This window comes from Clinocottus analis, unplaced genomic scaffold, assembly GCF_023055335.1.
Source record: "Clinocottus analis isolate CAN_PGR_092001 unplaced genomic scaffold, fCliAna1.0.p SCAF_19, whole genome shotgun sequence".
Lineage (NCBI taxonomy): Eukaryota > Metazoa > Chordata > Actinopteri > Perciformes > Cottidae > Clinocottus > Clinocottus analis.
The window spans coordinates 10,261,537-10,278,541 of NW_027175920.1; the positions used below are offsets into that span (position 1 = coordinate 10,261,537).

The 17,005-nt window shown below is 42.4% G+C and overlaps 4 protein-coding genes across 5 annotated transcripts; 2 read left to right on the top strand and 2 right to left on the bottom strand.

The window, feature by feature from the left end:
* Window positions 1–688: 688 nt before the first annotated feature.
* On the bottom strand, window positions 689–5,988 carry uqcrc2b (ubiquinol-cytochrome c reductase core protein 2b). Of its 2 annotated transcripts, none has more exons than XM_068583887.1 (14): window positions 5,883–5,988; window positions 4,706–4,792; window positions 4,238–4,387; window positions 4,003–4,067; window positions 3,860–3,916; window positions 3,502–3,626; window positions 2,888–2,985; window positions 2,741–2,798; window positions 2,536–2,631; window positions 2,242–2,441; window positions 2,046–2,126; window positions 1,841–1,917; window positions 1,151–1,304; window positions 689–990 (listed from the first exon to the last, which is right to left on the bottom strand). In XM_068583887.1, exons 1-14 carry the CDS (start codon window positions 5,913–5,915, stop codon window positions 907–909), a joined length of 1,365 nt encoding a protein of 454 aa, XP_068439988.1. In that variant the 5' UTR covers window positions 5,916–5,988; the 3' UTR covers window positions 689–906. The 2 variants fall into 2 exon arrangements, with proteins under 2 accessions (XP_068439988.1, XP_068439987.1); XM_068583886.1 differs by lacking the exon at window positions 4,706–4,792 and adding an exon at window positions 4,569–4,670 and having other exon boundaries at window positions 5,883–5,972.
* Window positions 5,989–6,610: 622 nt separating this feature from the next.
* On the top strand, window positions 6,611–8,175 carry LOC137789732 (NHP2-like protein 1). Its single transcript, XM_068583498.1, has 3 exons — window positions 6,611–6,795; window positions 6,983–7,103; window positions 7,695–8,175. The coding sequence occupies exons 1-3, from the start codon at window positions 6,793–6,795 to the stop codon at window positions 7,955–7,957; spliced, it is 387 nt and encodes a 128-aa protein (XP_068439599.1). The 5' UTR covers window positions 6,611–6,792; the 3' UTR covers window positions 7,958–8,175.
* Window positions 8,176–9,406: 1,231 nt separating this feature from the next.
* On the top strand, window positions 9,407–11,619 carry crym (crystallin, mu). The gene is made up of 8 exons (XM_068583587.1): window positions 9,407–9,615; window positions 9,696–9,846; window positions 9,966–10,028; window positions 10,125–10,226; window positions 10,603–10,786; window positions 10,887–11,008; window positions 11,094–11,178; window positions 11,258–11,619. Exons 1-8 carry the CDS (start codon window positions 9,449–9,451, stop codon window positions 11,329–11,331), a joined length of 948 nt encoding a protein of 315 aa, XP_068439688.1. The 5' UTR covers window positions 9,407–9,448; the 3' UTR covers window positions 11,332–11,619.
* Window positions 11,620–12,510: 891 nt separating this feature from the next.
* On the bottom strand, window positions 12,511–17,005 carry LOC137789261 (ras-related C3 botulinum toxin substrate 1-like). Its single transcript, XM_068582650.1, has 6 exons — window positions 16,688–17,005; window positions 15,873–15,944; window positions 15,617–15,734; window positions 15,040–15,102; window positions 14,359–14,518; window positions 12,511–13,940 (listed from the first exon to the last, which is right to left on the bottom strand). Exons 1-6 carry the CDS (start codon window positions 16,720–16,722, stop codon window positions 13,810–13,812), a joined length of 579 nt encoding a protein of 192 aa, XP_068438751.1. The 5' UTR covers window positions 16,723–17,005; the 3' UTR covers window positions 12,511–13,809.

Below are 17,005 nucleotides of genomic sequence, written 5' to 3' on the forward strand. Positions count from 1 at the left end.
TGGACGCACACGGACGGGAAACGCCGCCCATACTCAAAATAAAAGCGCTTTTCTGCTGCTTCCAAAATGCGCACGCGGACACACGCGTATGCGCAGTATCGTCGGTTCATCTATTTAAAAGAAAGAAGGAAAAAAAGCTTCTCCAACGCGGAGGCAGTGTGTTTCCAGCAGGACGCCGCTGTCCTCCCTCCGCAGCGAGAGCTGAGACGCAGGCAGCTCCTCGCTGCATCTCCGCGTCTGTGCTGAGCAACTCTCGCGAGAACAGATGTAAGTCGCTCACGCGCCTTGTACTTTTTGCATCATCATAGATTATGTAGGGGTGATCGATTTGAATGGTTTCCTATAACGTCTCGGGGCACATTTCAGCAGTTTAAGTACAACAACCCTCACACAGTTATAGAGCAGCTCTTTTGCTTTTCAGGGCTTCAAAGTTGTATTGTTTTAATGTGTTTCACAACTTGCCCTGGAGCTTTTCATTGTATAACATCAACAGATTATTTTTAGCCCAATTATCACACAACTGTAGTTTAAACATCCCAGGATTTTGAGCACTACTCGTCTACGAGGACTAAATAGGAATTAACTGTCAAATTGTGTCAGAAGCTCATAACAAGCAAGTGCATCTGGCATAAAGATGAAACTCATATTTGGTATTGTAGTATCAAAAACAAACACCACAACAACACACTTTGAAGTCTGTCAAGTAGATAGAATTTATTAATTATTTTACATTAGCTACACAGTTAATGTGGACAGATATTGTGATGCACCACAGCAGCATCAACTGTTACAACACCTATAAATACCCAGTGGTGTCGTGACAGTTTACCCCAGAACAACATATTGACCTCTTGTTGTCAAGATGCAGAGGAAACAACATCTGTTGTGTACAAGGTAACGAGGGCTTTAGATCTCGTCCAAGAAGGGTGTTTTTATGAGGTTTCCGCTGGATGCCATAGTCTTCTTGCCAGTCACAAATTGCTTGGCAGCCTGCAAATAAACATAAAGAAAGTTAAGAGCACTATTACGAACCACAAAAAACACATGTTTAGTAAATGAAAGGCTCTTATGTTAAAGTTGTGATCTAACTAATTTGATTTCAGTAACAGCCTCTTAATATCCGAGCATCGTCAATAACCAAACGTCTTACGTTGGAGACATCCGTCAAGGAGACGTTGTCAATGTTTTTGGAGACTTCCTCGGCGGACCGGTAGGTTCCCTCGGCCAGAGCCTGAGAGCCCATGGCCTCCAGCAAACCCTCCGAAGTCTCCAGAGACATCAGGATCTGCCCCTTCAGCTGCGCCCTGCAGACCAAACGAAAAGATCACAAAAGATCATCAGAAGCTGCAATACTGCAAACTGGGAGGAAAACTTTTGCGAAACAAGATGTTATTTTTCGAGAACCACGGTATCGCTGCTTGCAGCTGCCAAGTGTCAAGTTGACTGGATTAAAGGCTCTCCAGCGTTGCACAGGCCATACATACACAGACAAATATTATATACAACTGCGCCACCTACTGGCCAAACGGTAGCACATTTTCCACGATAACTCAGATATCCAGATGTCCTTTTTCACATGTCCACCAAATGTGGCAGCCATAGCACAAAGCTATCAGGAGATATTGGATGCAGATGTTTTGGAGGTAGTGACCCTAAATTACTTAGTCATTCTCGCATAGCTTCATCTCATCCAAATAATTAGTTTTTTTACCATTAGACCCATTTTGGTGGTGTTTATTGTAAACTAGAATAGAAATAACTGACTTCTAAATGCTTTCATAATGTAGACTAAATGTTTAAAAGAGGCAGGATTTTGAAGTAGTGTCTCTGTATGTCTTACTTGGCCCGAGTGAGGTCGGCGGCTGTGACTCCACCATCAGCAACAGCCTTCACCTCGGCAAGAGCGGCCTTAATCACCTGGAGAGATGGAGGAGGACCGATGATACATCAAGACACCTTACTGTTGCCAGTGTATTTTATGTTTTCAAACAAAGACTGCAGCTACGTTGTTGAACAGACTCTTGTCATGACTTTCGGACACTCACATCACCGGCAGCTGCAGGCTGGGAAATGGTGTAAACTCCAAACAGACCAGAGTCAGAGTAGCTTGAGTTGAAAGCGCTGACCTGTTCAGAAAGAAAAAAGAAGGAAAAAAAATGTTGAAATTATGATTTTAACCAACCAAGGTCCTGGCGTATGAACCGTTTAATAAGTTAATATTAAAAACCGACAATCACTCACATCGAAGGGGTCAGCAGTTGCCTTAGCAACACCCTGGACCAGTTTGCTGGAGGCGCACGAGCCCCTCTTGACATGCGGACCAGCTCCCAGTAAATGCTGCAGCACGCTGAAAGCCATCGCCTCGCTGGTGCCCGCTGCGGCCGACTGGCTCACCACCGCTGAGTGGACCAGACTGCTGATGCCGGGCAGTCGAACCTCACCTAGACAGAAGGAATTCGGGGGCGTTTCATTTTCTTGGAAAAGTTGAAGGCCGTGCGGTGGCAGTTTTATTTATTTGATGACGGTTCAGCTCACCTCCGCGATACTGAGCCTTGGCCCCTGTGGTGCCGGCGCCACTGCGGATGTTGAGGAATTGCTCCCCAACTTGCGTTAGCACCGTGTGGTCCACACCTGAAGGAAAGACAAACATCTTACACTGAAGGACCTTCTGGTCATTCAGGAAAACAGTAGCTTTATTACTCATATATATGTATATCCAGTTATATATAATGACGCTTACCAAGTCCAACAAGAGCCATTCTTGAGCTGGTGAAATTGTTCTGGACAAACTGATGCAGCTGGTGAAAAAAAATGCAAAACATTTAGGATTTAAATGGGTATGTTAACACCATTTGTCTTTTTAAATTAACATTGTAAAAATACTTACATGCCCGGACTGGATGTTGCCGACCATGTGGCTAGGACAGTACAGGGAGTTACAGAGAGCGTTCTTGTAGGCAGCTTCATGCAGACTTTCAATCACACCTGCAAAAGACAGAGGCATGACCACAACGCAATATTCTAATCTTAAAGCTGGAATTTGCAATGTCTTCTTAATTGATACATTAACCTGAAGAACCGTGTGCATTTTTTTAAGGCAAACAAACAAACCAACTCTCTTAAAACATTTCTGCACTTTATGCACATCTTTGCTGCATTTTGCATTTTGGCCAGTATGGCGGAGACTTCCAAGATATAGTGATTGAATTTGGTGCACCGCTTTAAAGTCCTCCGCTTTTGTCACTAAAGTAAATAACTGATTTTTATAGAAACATAAGATTTCCATTTAAGAGGCTTTAAACCCCCGGAGTAGCAGTGTAGTGGTGACTAGGCATAAACGCAGTTAAAATTATAAAATTTAAAACGTGGACGTAGTAATAATTTAGAACTTGGTCCCTGGGGTTAGAACACAGTTCCTCAAAAGGTTTCTAGTCCCTGGGGAACGTTCCAGCAGTCGAAAAGGTACTAAGGTCTGTGTGTGCAACGGAAATAAAGGCGCACTTATTTGAGTGCTCTGTGCAGCTTGGGCCCTGTCCCGCTTCACTCTGGGCGTGAGGTCTGACACCTCCCATGGCCGGAACTCTGGGGCGGTTGTCACGTTGATCAAATACTCCATAACTGTGTCACTGCAACACGCAATGGAAAGGGAGAAAATGTGTTAAAAAAAATGCTCGTTTCACAATGACTTTACTGTAAGAGACTGATGTCCGACTAGGCTTAGTCCTGTAATTCACATTAATTCCAGCTCAAACTAAATGTGTTAACTTTCTGTTCTCAAAACATATCTACAAACGTGGGACATATCCTAATATGATTCCTGTTCATCTCTGACTCGTGTGTATTTTATTCAAAGACTCACATGTCATCTCTCAAGCAGTCAACGCTGTAGATCATGTTCTCTCTGGATGAAGTCACACTGCAAAGAAATATGCAAATATTCAGAAAAGGATACTGATCATGAAAGAAAATAGTTTACTATGACCTTCCTAAGAGGTCACTGACCTCAGGTTGCCTCCGACGGCCTCGACACTTCGGCATATCTTGAAAGATGAAGCTCCTTTGGTTGTCTGGAAAAGCAGAAAATGCAAGTCTACACCAAAACTAAGACTGATGAAGAATAGTATTTATACCCAAGTAATTGATTATGAATAATACTATTTGAAAATAGGGGCAAAAGGCAAAGCAAATCCTAAATGGTCCACAGTTTGAAACTGTCGCAGGCTGTGCAGCATCATACCAGGTTGGAGGCCAGCCGGAGGAGGTGGGTGACCCCCTGGTTGTCAGGAGTCTCATACCGACAGCCGGTCTTCACAAACACTCCGATCTTGGAGGCTGGTGAATAGTTCTCCAGAGAGGCGATCACTAGTCCGCTGGGCAGTCTAGTCACCTGGACAGGACACACAAAGATAGGTAATTTCTATTACACAGAGAATAGATGGATGTTAAGTTCAAGCATTAAGACATAAGCAACATATGTACTTTTCTAATAAACCAACTCATCTGGTCATTCTAAGACCAAAAAAACACCCTGTCTGGACAGAGACCACCCGGCCTCATCACCAACATACGTGGATGTCCTGGAAGGAGTGTGCAGCCCCTGGAGCGAGCTTGAGGCCAGCCAAGGGCTGAGCAAGGGACTGGCCTGATCTGGCAGCCACATGGAACCGTCTCTGCGGAGAAGAAATACAAGTCAACAACCACTGACCTGCACATCCTGCGGCTGAAACGCAACATGCTCGGCGGCCCCAGTGAACTCCACCTTACGGGCAGCCTGTGCCGCGTAAAGCCTCGTCTGGGAAATAAAGAACATGGGAAGGCGGGATATTAGAACTAATGTGTTGCACTGCTCTTGCTGACTGATGCAAGGGCAGTTTGAGAGGGGGCCTCAATCAGAGGCCTCAGGCATGTAAGATTGTGACATGCTCTCACAAAATAGGCTTGTACGGTTCCTGCACTGCTGCCTTCAGACAAAATAATCTCCCCGCACAATGTGTTCTTGATTTCTTCTGGAGCTTTCGCATGATCTTCTTCAGCAGATGCGTTTTTACCATTTAAGTCATTATGGATAAAAAAAAAAAGCACATAAAGTAACGCAATCAAGAAACCTCTATGAAAGTTGCATGTCTGCTCAGACCATAAACTCCTTTAAATCGAAATTGAAGACTTTTCTGTTTGCTGTTGCCTGTAATTGAACCAGATTCAACGACATCAATTTCGGCATCTCACAACTGCATTTTATTTATTAAACTGCACAGCAACTTTTATTCTATTTGTTGCCTTTTTACTGTTTTAAAATGAATGTTCTTTCTTATTAAATCGTGTTTTCTTCTGCATTATGTTTTGATGCTTTCAAGGGTTTTATGTGAAGCATTTTGAATCGCCTTGTTGTTAAAATGTTCTATATAAATAAACTTGCCTTGCCTATACCTCCGAGACAAAATCCCTCCGCTGATTAAGATCACGTGTTAACACAATGTCCATTTAGAAGAACAACTTCTAAATGGACATTTTAGTGCTTTAAGCTAAAACAACAGACTTTTGACGGCGAATATAAAGCCGGTCACACACTGCTTTATCTGTATAGTGGTATACAAATCAGCACTAGCGCTAGCTCTCCCTTCTCAGTTGGGTTTAGCAGTACATTTAAAATACATTTAAATGTACTACGATGTGTATGTTGCTTATTATGTAACGTTATCAGCTGGGCTGCTGCTGGCTGAGCAAGAGGGTCACGACGAGCTGCTGCTTCCTCATCATCATCACAGCTTGACCGGACACGACCCCGTATGTTCACACCCTCCGTTAACCGCTCAGGGGAGAAACCAAACGGCTACCGACGTCCCGACACGCAAGGATACAAGACACGTTACCGGGGTCCTTACCGAGAGCTGACTTATTCCCCGAATCCCCTTCATGTCCCTCACTCTCCTTCAGACAGGACGTTAGAGCAATATGGCTGACATGAAAGTGCCCTACCCAGAATCCCTAGCGCGTTCCCTGCTCGCAAAAGTATCGCGAGCGCCCTCTGGTGTCACGGAGATGAACAGCGTGAGACGCGACAACAAACGAGAAAGAAAGACGTTTCTGGACTGCACAAAACAAAACAAAAGTTAGTTTGGGCATTAAACCAAGAGATTGTGTCTAGATATTCCCCGGTTTAATACTGATAATTTAACGAGGGACTTTCCTTTATTTCATGATTGCATTAATGCTGTTTACGTCTACAAGTCAAAACAAAAACACACAAGCACATTTTAAATTGCATATATAAATACATGTGCATTCACAAACAAAGAGACTATGTTTTCTGTTTTACGAAAATAATGTGAGCAGCAATACCATAGTATCTTACACCAATATGAATTATTGCCATTATTGTTACTGTAATTTAATTATTGTTTTTATATTATTTACACATATATTCACGTGATTTTTAGTATCAAAATGTGTATATTTTCCTTATTTAGTTGTTGTTGTATTATTGGTATAAACTCAATTTCCCTGTTAGACATAGCATTATCAAGATCATTTACCACCCATCCAGGAAAAAGGGATTTCCTGCCATTGTCAGCGGATGTCGCCGGTGCGCATGCGCGTCATCTCACACGTGTTGTGAACGTTTGGACTGGCTGCATGCAACAGAGCTGAGAGAGTTCGTAGCACCACCGAATATTACTTACAGAAAACACATCTCGTGTCTTGTTGTCCTTTTTTAACGCAGGTTAAAAAGAATAGTCCTCCGTGAAGCATTTCGCCGAGAGGGCCGGAATACAAGAAAACCAACTCTTAACAATGGTGAGTGTTTCATTCAGAGTGAACGAACACGCTAACGGACTAGCTAACTATTAGCCGCTGTTAGCTAAAGTAATTAAGTCCGGCTGCAGAGCGACCTGCGCATTAACTCGTAACATCCTCGTGTTTGTCACCTCTTTGGGCCGCCTGCTCGTTGTTAATGTGTTATTATTTTGTGTACCATGACCAGACTGAACCACAAGTCAACCCGAAGGCCTACCCGCTGGCCGACGCCACGCTGTCCAAAACTATCTTGGACCTGGTGCAGCAAGCCTCAAACTACAAGCAGCTGAGGAAGGGTGCCAATGAAGGTGAGACGACGAGGTCTTTGGACTATAATGTAAACGTTGGTTATTGATTTTACGAAGGCTACAATATAGTTATTTGTTTACCCAGAACTTCAGAGGTAATGAGGTCAGAAACGTGCGTGGTGTTTGTCATGTAGGAGGCGTGAACATATCATGTGTCTCAGATCTGTGTGTTTTAAAATACGCTGACCTGGTAAAGCAATATAACACTGCAAGACTTTCAAATCACTTCTATAGATGAAGTTGATCGTAAAATGAATCAACCTTTCCAATCTTGAGTTGGTATGCATTATTTGTTGATGCAGCTTCTCCAAAGAAGTTTGCTCGTTTCAGCATGTATTTTTTTTTTTTTTTTAAGCTTTGAACTGTTTGTTGGATTAAACAATGCATTTAAGGGCATTAAATGGGTTATGAGAGGTTGTGCACAAACAATTATATATATATAAACAAGAAAGAAGTCTGCAGGCTAATCTCAAACCGTTTTTAAACCAGTGGGCTACCAGGGTACGTCTGCCAAACAAGTTATTTAAGTGATGAGGATGTAATAGTGATAAGTGTACATGTTGTACTAACTTTGTTCTACTTCTTCCCCAGCCACTAAAACTTTGAACAGAGGCATCTCTGAATTTATTGTGATGGCCGCTGATGCTGAACCCCTGGAGATCATCCTCCACTTGCCACTGCTCTGCGAGGACAAGAATGTCCCGTACGTGTTTGTCCGCTCTAAGCAGGCCCTGGGCCGGGCCTGTGGGGTGTCTCGCCCCGTCATAGCTACCTCAGTCACCATAAAGGAGGGGTCTCAGCTCAAGCCGCAGATTCAGTCTGTCCAGTTGGCGATTGAGAGACTGCTCGTCTGATTTCTGTTGCATTGTGACACCGTCTCCTTGAAAAAAGGAAAAGACAAATTCCAGATTGAAATTAATCTTCTGTTTTCGATTTAAAGAAAAAAGTTGTAATGCATGGCGAGAGTATGTGGCTGTTTTTCTTTTTTACTTCCTAGGAGAGTGCATCATGTTCAGTGTATCAGTTTGCCATGGCATCACCTGATTCATAATAAAATACTTTTTTATTTAAACCAAGTGTTTCACATTTTTCATTCAGATTGGGTAGTTTATGGTCGACAACCTTATAAGTGTCTGAAGTTATTTGTAATTTATATCAGAATATATCAATTTGGGGATGAATGTTAATTTCAGTCCTAAAGGGCTGCAGGTTTTCATTTCAACCAAATGCAACACCAGCTAAAGTCTAAGTTTAAGAGGTGATGTAATTAGCTGAAGGTCTCACATTGCTTAAGTGGACTTCTGCTTATTCATTATTTAAATAGTTTAATGAACTCATTGTGTGCAGTGTGCAGTTAAAAAATGTAATTAAACCTATCAATTGGAAATATTGGATTCAATTCGAGACTTTGTTATTCGATCAGCTACTAAATTGAAATGCTGCATTGTTAATAATAGTGATAAATGTTGGAGTACTATGGCCAGTGTAACAATTTCATAATAGGCCCACTTCAGTGTAAGTACATTTCTATTCAAAATCTTACCTCAGTATAATGTAGTTAATACATTTTAATTCTGCCGGGAAATTACCAATTTGACAATATTGTATTAATGACACATTACTAACACTAATTTTACCTCAAACAGTTACTAAATAAACCTGTCTGAGATGTGTGGAAGGGAATCTCTTTGGTGGAGCCACTAACAACTCAGATCACCTGAAAGTAGACAAACCAGCAGGTTCATTATTTTTTGCAAAGGGGCCCATGTTATGAGCCACTGGTTTCATCTCTGCACCACATTCTATAAGCTTACACATGTTTTTTTCTGCAAAACAGTGACTATAGCAGTTAAAGGAAATCAGTGCAGGGAAAAGTACAATATTTTGCTTTGAAATGTAGAAAAGTAGTGGTTTGAAAATGGAATTAATTCAGGCCTCGCTGAAAAGTGCACAGTAAATGTACATATTTAGTCTATGTGTAACACAAATGGGAATTCTACATAACTCGTACCAGGCCTGCCTTTAATAATTGAATACATTTTGCTTACTTCTGCTTTTACTGTAAGTACTTTTCCTTTGAGGAATTACTACTTTTACTCAGGTAAAGGACCCACTCTACTCATTGATATTTAATACCTGTTTTTATCAAAAACCCACGGTTGATCCCTCATTTATAAATGTAATTGTTATGTTTTCGGTGCTCGGTAGGTCGTCACTACGTCGGGCTGTCCGCTCTTACCTCCCACCCGCGCGTCACATACGACAAGTAGCGATCTACTGCGCATGTGTGGCGGACGGGTAAGTTTGCGGTTCAAGCTCACACTTTTCTCTCGGACTCGGAAGCCATGGCCGCCCCTCCTGCTGTCATATGGCTGCAAGAAGTGGAGCGTCTGTTGCACTACAGAGATCTGGTGCCCCGTCTGGAGGAGGCTTTGGGGAAATTCTCCAGACGAGACAGCGCAGAGTTGATTCAGCCAGTGCGCAGCACACTTCCCCTGCAGAAACACCACGGGTAGAGCCTGCTGTGTACTTCAACTGTAGCCATGAATCAAACATTAACAAACTGTTGCTGACACTGCTTCACTGTTCCAGCTTCTTTGGATCAATGCCCACATACATGGAGAACGACGGGGTGCTGTGCACAAAGCTCGTGTGTTTCTACATGAGGGAGGCCGGTTCAACTCTGCCTTCAACACAAGCCACAGTGATGCTGCTGGACCCAGAGTTTGGGAATGTAAAGGCTGTGAGTTATAGTAATGCCTGCATGAATGACCATGTGCATACAGAAGCTACAATATGCCTGCTCTAGTAATTCAGTATAAAACCCCTCACCGGTCAGTTTAACATGTTTCCAACCTGCAGGTCATCGATGGCGAGCATATCACAGGAATGAGGACAGCTGCGGTCTCAGCCATCTCTGCTAAGGTACTTCCAATTTTCCAACTTTTCTTCATGCCTGTTTTGTTTTAATCTTGCGATATTCTGATTTTGACATTGTCCTGCTGTGTTTTTGTCCCACAGCTGCTGATGCCCTCTGGAGCGGAGGTGTTGGCCATCTTGGGGACTGGCAGACAGGCCGTGGCTCATTACAATGTCTTCACAGAAATGTTTCCATTTAAAGAGGTAATTACATCATATTGTGAATAGATATGAATAGCAAGTCTTTAGATGCTATATATCGTTTGATTATTTTGTTTAAAAACAACAGTTTGTGTTTTTATAGATGGTTATTTGCCAGACTACTTCCTGTCCAGTTGCAGTGACTTCCTGGAGTCTCTGATCACGACAACATTATAGAAGTCTGGTACCAATACCAGCAATACTGAATATATATAAATGCACTCTAGCTATCCTATTGAAAGCCTTTTTTTTAAAGTTTATTAAAAACAATATTGACAACTAATTGACTACAGTTAAAAGTAGATCTGTAATCGTTTGATATGCATAGATGTTTAGGTTATTCTCAAACTGCCACACTTCCCCTGCATCCTCACAACAGGTGCGTGTGTGGAGCCGTACACGACAGGGAGTGGAGAGGTTTTGCCGCTCCGTCAGTGGTCCGGTGACGGCATGCGTCTCAGCGGAGGAGGCGGTGAGGGGAGCAGATGCCATAGTGACGGTAACCTGCAGTCCAGAGCCAGTGCTCTTTGGTCGGTGGGTCAAGCCAGGAGCCCACGTGGCCGGTGAGAAGAAACAATCACGCAGAAACCAAACTTAAGAGGAAATAAGTGACATTTGTAGATCAGCATTTCCCACCCGCGTTTGTCTCCTGTTGCTGAGCAGCGGTGGGAGCTTGCAGGCCAAACTGGCGGGAGCTGGACGACGTGCTGATGAAGGAGGCCGTGGTGTACAGCGACAGCAGGGACGGAGCAACGACGGAGTCCGGTGACGTCATCCTCTCTGGGGTCAGACTGTCATGGTGCTTTCTAACTGCCTCAATGAGATAACTGTGGCTGCCGTTGCAGAATGCTTGTCGATCTCTGGTTTCAGGCTGAGGTGTTTGCTGAGCTTGGAGATGTCATTAATGGGACAAAACCTGCTCACAAAGAGAAGACAACCGTGTTCAAATCTCTTGGTAAGCCCTACTCGACATTTGCCCAGTCCGGAGTATGTGGAAAGTATACATCAAGACTGGTTTTGTTTATCTACAACAGGATTGGGAGTTGAAGACGCAGTGTCTGCTCAGCTGGTTTTTGACCAATGGAAAGCCAAAGCCGGTTTACCATGAGGTGGCCGTGTATTTCAATCCTGACCTCTTTGTTTGATCTCAATGGCCGCCAGTTTAGCAAGATCAAGGCAATTTTAAACAGGACAAGAAATACTAGTTATGTCATAATTGATTTTACTTCAGATTACCTGATAAAAGCCTGTTGTATAACTTGATGAACCTGCCAGAAACATGTGGACTGAATTTGGCATAGAGCAGATTATTTAATGCCAAAGTACTAAATGAATTGATCAAATAGGGTGAACGTCCTCATTAAGGCCACACACCAAATAATCCCACTTAAACAATTAATAAACACATTAAACTTTGTGCCGTGATGTTTTTTTTCAATGAAGCTGCGTGTGACATATATTCTACTTTTGATTGTAAGCCGATCAGATTTGTTTGAGTTATTGAAGCAAATGTGACTGATAACAAGAGAAGTCGCAAAAAATGTTGGTATTTTGCCCTCAAATATTAAAGACCATCAGGGACTTTATTAAAATGATAATGTAAATAATCATTATTTAATCAAGTTTAATAGAATCACACAATATGATAGTTTGTATGTTGTACGCCATCTAATTTACATTTTCACATACTCATACCTTTTTTATGACCACATTAAAATGAATATAGAAAAGCCGTCAGATATTTAATCATTTGAGTAAACAATTTGTAGTTTTTGTTGGAATTTCTTCCCGCCTGAAACACACCGTCTGAGTGGCTAATAACCCTGAAACCTGTCTTCTCGTCTTGATAAAAGAACCAACGGGTTGCATTGTCATTTTGACGGCAAAAGAACATGGTGATGTTAAAGTGTAATTAATAACGCAATAGACTGGCATATGAAATATGCCATTTAATACGCCAGTCTATTGCGTTAACAATTACACTTTAATGTGATGCTTTGAGCTGAAAGCTAATGTCAGTTGATGTTTAACGGGAGTTATCCATGGTCTCTATGCTGGCTCGATAACATGCTCACTGACATTCAAAACATGCAGATGTAAAGCTGGCGTACAGAACTGATAGTACATCGTCATTTCCCAGATTGTTGAACAAAGTGAAATGGCCTGCAGGTGGCGCTAGAGGACGCGGGGCCCAACCCACAGTGTCACCCCGAGGGCCATGACGCTTGCATAGCTAAAAACAAGCAGTTTTTCTGGTAACAGTTATGGTCATAATTATACAAGAAAGCATTTTCGATGAATTTATTTGCTTTAAAAAAAAGAAAGAACTCAACATATTACAATGCGTTTACAAAGTAAATCCAAGTGTGCACTTCCACTGCACCATTGAAACACTGATAAAAAAAGAGTCCAGATTTACAGTGATTTCCCCAGAGCACCCATTTGATCATTGCTCATTACAAAATAAAATGTATTTGCTTAGTTAATGCTCATATTGTATAACAAAAACAATACAAATCTGTTGCAACATTCGAGCGTGAATACACTAGCTCCTAGACTTCATAAAACACAGGAATAAGAGAGGTCAAAATCAGCAAGACTTCAGTGGAAACTTGAAATGATGATAAAATCTTTACTGATGGATTGAGAAACAACACTGGCTGCACTGCACCTTCACATGCCCGACAGTCGGTCATAAAATACTGTGTGGTGACTTATCACGGGGCAAGAAGAGAAATAGATTCATCGAGACAGATTTTACAAACAAGATAATTAACTGTTAATTATCAAGCAGAGACTGTTTTAAATGCTTGTTAATTATAGACTAGTCATTATTACTTACTTTAGCCGCTGCTACAACAACTGTAATAAGTCATCTGAGAAACTGTTTGACTGCATGATGTCTTCTTGTACACAAAAAAAAAGAAAGAAGGAAGAGACATTTTAGTATTCATGGAGTGACTTCAAAGTGATGACTATTGACTTAATTTTGGCAACGCCTTAGTTTAGTCAGATGACGCATGTAAACAAAACAGTCTCTAAACCAGAGCTGGCGTGACGATGGAAAAAAAAGAGACAATAAAACTCAAACAATATTTTTTTCTCAAAGTAAAATGTCATCAAGGCAGCAGGAATCTCTTAGTGTGTAAGGGAAAAGAGTGCAGTGCATTTTAAAAGTTAAATCTACAATCATTTTATGATAAAATCCAATTGTAATGTGTTTCTCTATAGTGTCTAAGCAAAATGACACAATAGAGGGGTTTTTTTTGTTTTTTTTTAAATCCTCCCTCTCTCTCCTTAATCAACCCCAGAACTAATCCCCACCCTCACATTCCCCAAGGCCTTAACAGAGTCACTTCATTCCCATCAAACTGAAAGAACTAAACACAAGTGAGTAAACAGAAAGCAGACCTTCAGCACTGCTTAAATCTGTGACGTTTTTCAGATGGAAGTATGAACTACCAGAGCTTCTATGTAAGCAAGGACACAAGGGGTAAATAGATATTTGGGGAACCCAGCCATCATCTTGTTCCCTCTGAGCAGGCGAGTTCTTACTGCTACCGCATTTCATTTTCCCCGTGGTCCCTTAGAATATTCTGCACTTCCTCCTCCTCGCCTTGGTGGGTGGGGGGCACAGGACCGCTCTGATGGCTTCGTCAAACACCGTCTTAAGGCCGCGCTGCGTCAAAGCGGAGCACTCCAGGTACTTTACTGAAGCTGGTGGGCATAAGAGAGGAGAGTAGGAGAAAAACAGAGGAAAAAAATAAATCAGCAAACATTCGGTTGATATTTTAAGGCTTGAGTAAGATGAGCAGGTGTTTTATGTTAATTAAGAGGATGATTGTATAAAGTCAAACCCAAACAAAGTCTCTCCACACATGCATGAATTAAACATAAAAAATATGGCTTTTAAAATCCATTAAAGGGAAGCAGGAAATGTATTTTAAATAAGGTTATTCATCGGTATATAAAAACATCATGTCCAACATCGTTCAGTCCAGAACATGTAGCAACCATTTGTCAAATGCAATGTATTAAAATATAAGGAAATTAAATGAAGATACCATATAACTGATATATAACAGCCGTGACCTTATGACCTTGTCCTCTGTGTATGTGCGGAGTTGGAACTGACTTATTTCTTTAGCCATGGCCAAGCCCTGAGGGTAGGTGATGGGGGAGAGTTTCTTCTCCTTGAGTTTTTCGATAGTGTCCTTGTCGTCTCTCAGGTCCAGCTTGGTGCCCACCAGGATGATGGGCGTGTTGGGGCAGTGGTGTCTCACCTCAGGGTACCACTGGGGGAGCAGAGGGGGACAGCGTCATAGGATGCAGATGGACAGTATGACATATAGCGTGGAATGTGAGTGAATTGACATTAAAGAGAGATTTCTTTGGTGGAGGAAAAAAATCAACATGGTGTGACCTTTGAGGAACTCGGGAGCAAGAGAAGGAAACAGAAATGTTCAGTCCTGCGGTTACAATGTCTGGAGTTTATTTCTGTTACTTTACTTCTGTTCAACTATTATCTTTGAAGTAGTTTTAAGTATAAAAAAAAGCATACAGTTTTCAGAAAGAAATACAATGCTCAAAACGTAAATCTGAATTTAATTTTTTTTTAAAACACAAGCATTACTTTGAGTTTTCAAATCAAGTTTCTTTATTTTAGGGTTGCGTCAAAAATAGTAATCGTTTAATGGCTAAAAATCTTTCTTATTCCTCCACACAGATCTGACCATGACATTTAATGGAACAACTACTAACTATAATTCTGGACAGACGTGACAAACTGCAAAAATAAAGAGCAGGTTGTTCTCACCTTGGCACGGACGTTTTCAAAGGAGGCTGGACTGACGAGTGAAAAGCAAATCAGGAACACATCCTGAGGAGAGAAAATGACAAGCATAAATAAAACGTTAAAAACATAATAATTTCTGTTAAAACTGGTACAAGAATCGTATCAGTCAAATAAATTGACAGTGTGATGCTGAAAATAAGCAGACAGCGTGCAATATGGACTTAATAGACTCAAAACGTTCAGATGTGGGGGTTCACAAAATGAGACAAATCTTGACTCTGTTGGTTAAATACACATGAACTCCCACTTTCAGCTCCCTGTGAGTCGTAAGCACAGAGGCCAGTTTGTGGTCAGGACAAAGAGTGCAAACAATGGCTCCCTTTTACTTCCTCCAGACAGTGTATAGGTACTATGGATACAGGGCTCTACTCTGCAGAGACTCTGCCTTAAGCATTATAGGCCAGTGAATAACTCCAAATCAATGCTTGTTAAGTGAAAGCAGTGTTCATGCTCACATTGTCTGGCTGATACTAGTCTGTGCACGACCGCGGTCTGAGACGAGCAGTTGTTACTACTACGCATGAATGCATATACATACCGTCTGAGGGTAGGACAGAGGCCTGAGCCGGTCGTAGTCTTCCTGTCCAGCTGTATCCCACAGGCCCAGGTTTACTGGTTTCCCATCAACCATCACATTGGCAGAGTAGTTGTCAAAGCTGCAGGAAGGGAGTTGCAGATTAGGTTCCAAATTAAGCACAGCGTGTTTTATCACTGTACGCAGAGATAAATGAAGTTCTAGCTCTTCTTAACGTGCCATACATTTCATGAAGGAATTGCATCTGTGTGTTACTTACACTGTGGGGATGTACTCTCCAGGGAAGGCATTGGTCGTGTAGCTGATGAGCAGGCATGTTTTACCCACAGCCCTGGGATTAGAAAGGAGAGGAGCAGAGATTGACAGAGAAAAAAACACTTGCTGGTCATATTGCAGTATATTCTCCAGTGAAATCCAGATGAAAAGCAAGTCAACTTTATAGTAAATGTGTAGTATCTTTAACCTGTCTTGCCCGACAGGTTACCAAGTCAGGAAAGCCTGGGTTAACCAGTGTTGCCTGACTTGATAAACACTTGTCAATTGAATTAGGATGTTGGGCTCTTTTTCCTGGACAATTGTATGTCAGGAATCGAGTCTAGTATTTACCTCAAAATATGCAAGACGTGCACACAAGGATGATAACAGATCAGAGGTGAAGACACCGCTTGTGAACCATCAAAGTCATGTCGCTCAAGATAAACTCAATAGCGAACAATCCAATAACTTGTTCTACTGGATGAGTTCTCGAGCGGCTAACGGTCTCTGTCACCACGGCACCACGGCCCGCGCACGTGGATCAGACGGTCCAGCTGACCGGGGCGCGGGCACAACAACAGCTGCCGCTCGGGTTGCCATGTTAACCCGAGGCTCGTTAGCCGCCCGACAACTGTTGGTAACGGGGTTAGCCGCCCGACAACTGTTGGTAACGGGGTTAGCCGCCCGACAACTGTTGGTAACGGGGTCAACGACACATAACGGTTAGCTTTCAACCGTGACTGTGCGAGTCAAACTTGGACATTTCTTTAGAGCTCATAGGGATGATACAAATCATTTTAAAAAGATGGTTTAACGTACCCGTCCCCCACCACCACACACTTAATGGCCTGCATCGGACGCCTCTTTCTCTCGCTTACTCAGCCGAGGTTACAGCAGCTCGTTCCCAGTCGGCTCAGCTTTGCTAACGGCGTCGACTGAAGCGTGCAACGTGAACAAAGTGCGAGGGCCTCGACTGCAGTCCAAAAAAAGTTAAGGAATGTTGTCGTGACGGAAACTATCCGGCTCGTCTCTCCTTCTCTGCACCAGCCGGTGAAACTTCCAGCGGGCAACACCCAGAGAAAAGAAGAAAAAAAAAAGATTGAGGAAAAAAACGCCCACAGTTTGGAGGCTGTTGCT

Bases quoted from the DNA above. Each gene is read 5' to 3' on its own strand.
- uqcrc2b (XM_068583886.1), bottom strand. From the start codon at position 5,915: ATGAAGGGGATTCGGGGAATAAGTCAGCTCTCG. The intron at 3,627-3,859 runs GTGAGTCTTTGA...TGCGTGTTGCAG, and splicing joins GACTGCTTGAGAGATGACAT to TGACACAGTTATGGAGTATT. The intron at 1,305-1,840 runs GTAAGACATACA...TTTGGTCTGCAG, and splicing joins GCCGACCTCACTCGGGCCAA to GGCGCAGCTGAAGGGGCAGA.
- LOC137789732 (XM_068583498.1), top strand. The intron at 7,104-7,694 runs GTGAGACGACGA...CTTCTTCCCCAG, and splicing joins GAGGAAGGGTGCCAATGAAG to CCACTAAAACTTTGAACAGA.
- crym (XM_068583587.1), top strand. From the start codon at position 9,449: ATGGCCGCCCCTCCTGCTGTCATATGGCTGCAAGAAGTGGAGCGTCTG. The intron at 9,847-9,965 runs GTGAGTTATAGT...TCCAACCTGCAG, and splicing joins AGTTTGGGAATGTAAAGGCT to GTCATCGATGGCGAGCATAT. The intron at 10,227-10,602 runs GTAATTACATCA...TCCTCACAACAG, and splicing joins AAATGTTTCCATTTAAAGAG to GTGCGTGTGTGGAGCCGTAC.
- LOC137789261 (XM_068582650.1), bottom strand. From the start codon at position 16,722: ATGCAGGCCATTAAGTGTGTGGTGGTGGGGGACGG. The intron at 14,519-15,039 runs GTGAGAACAACC...CTGCTCCCCCAG, and splicing joins TTGAAAACGTCCGTGCCAAG to TGGTACCCTGAGGTGAGACA. The intron at 13,941-14,358 runs GTCAGTTCCAAC...TATGCCCACCAG, and splicing joins GGCCATGGCTAAAGAAATAA to CTTCAGTAAAGTACCTGGAG.